Below are 7,861 nucleotides of genomic sequence, written 5' to 3' on the forward strand. Positions count from 1 at the left end.
TAATCATTATAATGATTTTAAATATCAATTGCAACATATTGTTTTTGATTTTAGAAAATGCCTAGATGACTACTTCTAGATCTAGAAGTCAAAAGTTTTCAACAATCTGTGAAAAAACAATGATATTTCCAAACAGATCATTTGGTGACTACAAGCAAGGAGATTCAACATCATATATACTACATGTACTAGTAACGTCCTTGCTGTACAAGGCAGCATTAATTATAAATTGGCAAGTCAGTATAAAATTGGAAAGGCAGTATCCAATATGTCATGGTAAAAAAGATACCGGTATAAAAAAAGAATAATGAAAACGCCCAAAAAGACGTCAAAAGTAAGCCTAAACCCTTGCCTGGAGAGTGGATGTCACTCAGGTTCCTACATGTTGATCATGTTGAGTATGCATTGAAATCCATGTACATGGGGATTTCATGCCCAATTAGCCCATGATTTATTTGCTGGATTACGCGGGGATAAATCTAATCCATCTAAAACACGTAATGGGACAAAACCCTACAGTGGAAGGTCAACTGTACAGAGCATGAGCTTGTGGTTGATAGTACCGATCAGTAGCTGTTTATCATGGTAGCACGCTATGCTGGACCCCCACAACCACCGGCCGTCGTCAGAATACATCTCGGTGACTCTGGGGTTCTCCCCCGCCGGGTCCTCTACCCGCAGCACCTGGGAGCCGCACGGGCGGGACGCGTCTTTCAGGTGTTCCGCTAGCTGGAACGCGCTCGGGTGCGCTCCTATCCACAGGTCACCAGAAGCGGGATCCACAAATATCTTGTGAACACTTGAATGTAGTGAGATGTCCCGACTAAACGCTAAAGTGTTGTCGTCCTGGCGGCGATAGACGTTCACAACGCCGTTGGTAAAGTCAGCCACATACACGAGCTTTCCCTCGGGGGATAAGCTGATACCGTTCGCGTAAACAAAACCGTCCGCCACGATGATTGCTTCTCCGCCGCTTGTGTAGTAGACAACGTTAGACCACGGGAGTAGAAGCCAAGTCTCTGCCATCCTACTGTACAAACCTGTACTGTACTTGTCGTTCGAGGCGTAAAAACTCTCCGGTCCTATGGCAAGGATGTCGTTGAGGCTATAGAAGAGTGGATGTGTAATAGACTTGATGTGGTGCAAGCTGTTTGAGTTGGCGTCAAAGCGAAAGATTTCTACTCTGTCTTGGTGACCTTTGGCATGGTTCACGACAAAGAGCCTAACTTCTCCCGAGTCGTCTTCGTAAACGCTAAGTCCGTGGGGCATGAAGTCTTCCTCCACGCTCGCTGGCACGATGTTGACTTTCTTGGCTCCCTCGGCGGGGTAATGGAAGTCAAAAACGAGAATTTTCTGCTCAAAGGAGAAGTACGCGGGGTCCAGGATGAACCCGGCTGGCACCAGACCTGACGAGATGAACGCCAGACCAGACGAGGTGAGCGCGATGTCCTCAGAACCCTGCTCCGCCCCCGGAACAAACCGGCAGGTGCCCGGCACGTGGTTGTAGACGTGCTTCAGCATCCCCGTTGCCATGAGCAGCTTTGCCACATGATTGAGAACCACAGCAGACGATACAACCGCAAGTACGAGCACCACTGTCCTAGGCATCGTGGATGGAGGACACTTTAACACCTGATTTAAAAGGCCCGTTATGTAAGGGACCGTACAGCATTAAGCAGGGGGGGGGCTTGGTGTGTAAAATAGGCATAGGCTGGTCCAAACTAGCCTGACTGAACCAGGGACTGAACCTCGCTTTTCGCCGGCTCCAAACGCGTAAACGTCGAACCAAGGACTATATTAGTATGTATGGTGGAACAAATCAAGTTATTTTGGGCATAGGCTTCTCCCAGGTCCAAGAAGTCTAAATTCGAATTATCATGATCCTCACCCAGAAAATGTTAATTTTCATGGCACTCCTTGACTGCCCAAAAAATTACATAGCCCATAAAATCACCTGTCCCTCCCTGACACCCCACCCCGATAGACATCGCACGCTCCCCGACAAGCGTGAAGGCAGAGGGGTATTTTACGACGGAGGGTCCTCTCACTTTTGACGTTTTGCGGTAACCGGAGTACTAGTAACCCCAATGAAGGAAACGCAGACTTGGATGAGGGAGGACTAGCCTTTAGACGCCAGATGAAAGGCTGGAATTCAGCAGAACAAGACCAATAGAAAGGTGATGGCTAATTCTGTATATTCTAACCATTTCGTATTTTCGTATCAAGTGGTGTAGTTCTGTGTAAGCCACCTAGTTTATTTCATAACAGTAGTCTCACCACGTGTTGGGAGGTATACAAAGATCATGTTTTTTTACTGCCCACTCACCTATATGCTTCTTTGGTCAGCCATGGAGTTATAAGTGAAGAACCTCCTTGGGTCAGCCAAGGGTCAGCTAAAATATCGATATTTTATGTCACAATATTTTTCTTCACCATGGTCCCTATTTACTACTAGTTTAATATGTTGACCAGGGTCTCAGAGCTAAGTTGCCAGGAAGAATATGTCAGAATATGTCAGACTCTTTTATCGCACCAAAGTGCCCAGGTAGATTGTATGTAGTACAGTGTCATTTGAAAATGGGAACATGGGAATTGACATTGAACTGACTTGTTTCTGCAGACAAGGACTGACCCAGAACAGGGAATGTTGTCATCACAGACACATGTGGAGCCTTTACAGCTATCTCCTGTCTTCACTGTGTAACCTTAACAACTGTGTCTGTCCTGTCCTGATCCTGGACCACAAGAACTATTAAACATTCTCAAGATGTTGGACACTCACTAACGTTACTAGAAGACGTTCTTATCAGAAGAGTTTTGAAAATAAGTCGTGGTTTTCTCAGGTTTGGCAATGACGTACTTAAAGTTTAGAAACTTGATAAGTTGGTTCAATACTAACAAATGAGTTACTTAACAACCTTCATTAATTGGATGAAGTACAATAATGCTGTGCCCTTCGACTGTTCGGATGTACAGGAAAGTCTGTGCCCTTTATGCCTTAACTTTTTTTATCCTTCTCCCACTCCTATGCAACAAGCTACCCTATTCCAAGTACTACATGCATAACATATCCGACTCCAAGAGAATAAATAGCTGATGCTCGAAGAGTTGAGTTAGAGAACCAGGAAAGGGTGGCAGCTTCAAAGTTTTATCTAAAACAGAATGGACCATATAGCAGACTTTCAGACAGCTTACGTCAAAGACTGGAAAGGACGTCCAAACCTGACCTTGCCATAACCGTGGTCACTGTTGCTAGGAGGTCAGGAGGAAAGTCCAAACCTGATCCACAGTACCTGACCCAAGTTGTGGCTAGGTTTGCAGAGCTGCTAACGCAGCAGAAAAATGTCATTTTCCAAGTGTGCAATGTCAACACTCCTCCTGAAAGCCACAGAGAAGCCGTGTACTTATCAAAGTATGTGCCAGTGATAAGTAGGAACAGTTCCTTTGCTGCGTCGGAGCAGCCAACGAGCGTTCACAAGTTTGAGAAGGAGAAGCAGGATTACGTGTTTTGTATGGAGCAAAGTTTGCAGCTGCAGCCAAACTACCTATTAATGGTACAAGATGACGCCGTCCCGAGAACTGACTTCTTCCCAGTTTTCCAACACTTGCGGAAGTATAACATTGAGGGGAAGATTGTCCATGGAGACTTGCAAACCAACCCAGAGAAGTGGGCCTTCTGGAAGCTGTACTACCCAGAGAGATGGCAGGGATACGGCAACGAGGGAAGACTGTTCTTGGAGACTGGTCTGTAGCGGTCTCATAGGAGGCTCCCTTTTGTCGCCCTCAACTGTTGTGGAGTTCTTTACTGATCGTGATTCAAGAAGGAGAACTACGGTTTTTGTGCTGGGCTTTTTCTACGCCGTTCTTTTGTGCCTTGCGATTGGGAGACAGTACCTTATAGAGCTGCGTCGGCTGTCCGCACACACGTACACTGTTGTAGATGCACCAGACTGCTGTATACCTGCTGTCCTGTACAGCCCTGAACAGGTTGCTGACATTGTTCAATACTTAAAGGGTGTGACCTGCAGTAGCCTTCTACCTATAGACCTGGCATTGGATAAATATGTCCACAGCTCAGGGTTAAAACAATATTTGGTGGAACCCAACCTCTTTCACCACATCGGTATTGTTTCCACCCTGCATGCAGGAATAAAGAACCCATGGGACTTTTAGGTAGACAGTTTTTAACATAGCAAGTTGTACGTGCATTGCTAGCTGATATTGATTTTTTGATGGCTTTAGACCAAAAAATATGAGGCATCTTTGTGCTAAGGTCCCATTTCCAAACTGGGGCCCAGTCGGGCAATTTGCAAGGAGAAAAGTGTGATATCAAGAACAATAAAAAGTGCACAAAATGTGCTAATGAGCATAATTTGTGACTGTATATTCTTGATATACATTTCTATTTTTTGGTCACACAAGCAGCCCTCAATTTGGAAATGTGGTCTTACCATAAGTCTTGACACACTTACTTGTACTTATTTCTGATAATGAGTGGTGGTTTCACTGCTTGAACCTTATCATCTGTTGCAACTGGTAATCTCTGCCTCTCAAAAAAAAATTATATCAAAAGTGACTATCTCAGGCCTGAACTTGTGGCAAATTCTCTGCAGCAAAACCCTTTTCATGAAAAAGATAACCTTTTCTTAGTACTTTTGTAGAACCATATCAATTGTCATATAATACCCTGAGATGTTATCTTTGAGGCGAATTGATCCCTACAAATCTTGTATGAAGTTGTACTGAACTTGAAAAACAGGCTGATGGAATAACAGCTTGGATCCAAGGAATACTAACAAAATCTGGTAAATTTTTGCACTTTTGATATCAAAGGAGTGATTATCATTGTTCGATATGTAGAAGGACTGATCCTGAGTGCATACTTGTGCCGCTGACTTAATTTTTGGTTGCAATTTTGGTACAACTAGATTTGATTTCTTCCACTTGGGTCAATGAGAATATATTACGAGAATAGTATCATGATGCTACTTAATTCTTCTCAATTCTGTTGTGATGTAGAATTCTATTTTTCAGAAACATAATAAGTGTACTACTGAGTAATAAGTAGTTAGAATTTAGTTGTGCTAAATGGATTTTGCTGCAATAGTGAAATAAAGTAAATAGCAGGTAATTTATGGTTAATTTTATGCAGATTTACTATATATATGCTATTAGTCAGAAAATGGAGCCACAGTCTATATCTATATTGAAAACATTAAGGCTTTTATCCACATTAATATATTTAGTCTTGAAAATAAAGTAAGACCTATCTTCTAAGCCACATTAAAATGACAATGTTTTTTGGGCTTGATTGAAACTGATATACATGTATGTATGTTAGTAATGCTGACTGTGATGTTCTTTGCCATATCAAGCAATATGTAACCATCAAATGGTTGTTTTGTTCGAAAGCAATATGTTTCCATTATGCAAAACAAATATGTTCTGTGTTGAAAACCATTCAATATTTAATGTATGTATTGCCAATATCATGAGAAATGTTTGAGAATGTGGCAATTCCTGATCCATTGAATGTAACGTTGAAAAAACGACTCTTGAATTGTGCAATTCTCCTTCTACTGCTGTTACGTTTTTGAGTTTGTACAATGAATAAAAGCATGAGCCTACAGAAGAAAGATGACAAAGGTGTTTGATATGAGTATCTTGCCCTATAAGTATAATAGTATGTATATGTATATGTATAGATAGTATATTATGAATTTTTCACACACCACTGTGCACTTGCAACATCTCATTTATTTCATGTTTAAGAAACTGAAACTGTGAACAATATTGCCTTTTTTTAAACATTGTTTTACTTTTTTTTTTCAGACAAAACAGGATAGTCGCATTAGTAACAATAGAAGCAAATGAATAAGTTTCAGTGGTAATTCTCAAATATACAGCCATATGCATGGTACTTCCAAATGTCTTACACATGTGTTGCAAACTATCCTCCCTCTAATGAATACAAGTTTATTGGCCCAGATGAACATGACAAGCAGGAATTGTGCAGATACTCTTATATTGAAGACCTAACTACTGTACATCTTAACTTCTGCCTGCTGAGTAGCCTTTTGGCACCAAAGTTGTGTTGGTTACAGGGTTAGGTAGCAGGTAAAAGATTAACCACAATAGTCACAGGGATAGAAAAATGTGCTTAAATATGCACACCTGGCCACTAGGTAACTGCTGGATTTACAACAGGTCAGGACTGCTTGTTCTTCTCGTTCTGAAGCCGCAGTTCGCGGTCGTCCTCGCGGTTCTTCTTCAGGATCTGGTTGATGCAGTACTCGCTCTCCTGTCCCGCCTCAGTCAGCCGCAGGTCCATCTCTAACACTGTACTGTTCTCCTCCATTCCCTCCTGCAGCTGTTTACCTCCGTCCTGTACGGGGAAACAACAGATGGACATACATCAATAGAGGTAAAGACAGTCCCATAGCTTTTTTCAGGCTGTAGGGGCAGTGGGTTGTTAATCCACTGTGTCTAGGTCACGGCATTAGAAGATGGAGCCCATCCCTCTACTTTTACCCCCAAAATCAGGTATCCATTTTACACCTGGGTCAAGTGAGGAAAGTCATGTTTTAAAATTGTTTTTCCCAAGCACGCAAGGTCTTGCCAGGAATGCCAGGAATTGAACCTATGACTTCTCGGTTTGGTATTGGCTAGCCTTACCACTCGGCCTTTCGACCCTACACCAGAACATGAATGTTGATACCACACTATTTTCAACATTCCCTATTGCTGACTATATGTATTTTACAAAAAACGTAAATCTTGTGACTTTTAGTCATGAGAAGTTGTGGTTGTGCACAATGAATACCAGTGAATATGGGGATAGATGAAGTGGATAATGGGAATGAAACATTTCTCCACTACAATAATAAACTTACCGGTCCGACTCTGTTGCAGGATAGGTTGATGGTGCGAACTGTGGTGTTGGTTGTGAGAACCTGGGACAAGATGGAGGCTGTTGGTTCTGTCATGTTGTTACTGCCAATGTTAAGGTCTGTGAGGGTGGAGTTCTTCAGCAGTGCCCTGCAGATAGCCTGGCCTCCGTCATCGCCAAGGCGATTGAGCCGCAGGTCCAGACACTTCAGGGTCGTGTTTTTGGACACGGCATGTCCGATGGCCTGCGCGCCGGGGGCGCCTATCTTGTTATCACACAGGTTCATCTTGACTATCCTGCTGCGGTTGATGAGCTTGCCGGCGGCGCGTGCTCCACTGTCCCCGATCATGTTGTGCGAGAGGTCGAGCTCTATCAGCGAGGGGTGGTCCAGGAGGTGGCTGATGAGGACGCGGACCTTGTCGTCGTCCACCTTGCTGCGGCACAGGTGGAACTTCTGCAGGGTCTTGCAGCTCTTGACGGCCTTGGACAGCAGCAGACAGTCCCGCGTGGTGAACTGGAACAGGTTCCACTCAAAGTTCATCCCGCAGTCCTTTACACCATACGTCACGCCAAACTCCTCCAGGTGGGGCAGCTTTTCAAAGACCGGACCAAACTCAAAGTGATCCACTTCAGGCCCGTCCCCCAACTCACTCCCTGTTTCTGATGTATCATCATCTCTCTTGGTCTCCTCCTTGATCGGAGGGAGCAGCTGTTTGATGTTGAGTTTCTTGATGTACTCCCCTGACAGCGGTAAGACGTCTGTCACTATGTCCATGTTGCTCCTCTCGGGGACGAAGTGTTCTATGATGTGCTCCAGATTCCTCTCAAAATACATCCTCTTCCAGCTTCCGCCATACTGGGAAACGTCACAGATTTCCCATCTTGCCTTGCAGCACCTCTGCCAGTACCCTTCATCACTGATGAGGTGGGCGGTGACCTTGAGAGGAATGTTGGTGGAGATCTTCTCTAAAA

The 7,861-nt window shown here is 43.8% G+C and overlaps 1 protein-coding gene and 2 pseudogenes across 1 annotated transcript in view; 1 reads left to right on the plus strand and 2 right to left on the minus strand.

The window, feature by feature from the left end:
- Window positions 1-2: 2 nt before the first annotated feature.
- Window positions 3-1,952, minus strand: LOC109488179 (annotated as a pseudogene).
- Window positions 1,953-2,058: 106 nt separating this feature from the next.
- On the plus strand, window positions 2,059-6,048 carry LOC109488178 (annotated as a pseudogene).
- The window catches only part of LOC109488151 (T-complex-associated testis-expressed protein 1-like), a 3,751-nt gene continuing 1,930 nt past the window's right edge, over window positions 6,041-7,861 (minus strand). The window contains exons 2-3 of the mRNA XM_019792308.1: window positions 6,894-7,859; window positions 6,041-6,385 (exon numbers count right to left, since the gene is read on the minus strand). Of these exons, the coding sequence (XP_019647867.1) occupies window positions 6,209-6,385; window positions 6,894-7,859 (1,143 nt within the window). The 3' untranslated portion in view covers window positions 6,041-6,208. The remainder of the gene's footprint in view (window positions 6,386-6,893; window positions 7,860-7,861) is intronic.

The sequence above is a fragment of the Branchiostoma belcheri genome, unplaced genomic scaffold (genome assembly GCF_001625305.1).
Source record: "Branchiostoma belcheri isolate BF01 breed outbred unplaced genomic scaffold, Haploidv18h27 scaffold92, whole genome shotgun sequence".
NCBI lineage: Eukaryota > Metazoa > Chordata > Leptocardii > Amphioxiformes > Branchiostomatidae > Branchiostoma > Branchiostoma belcheri.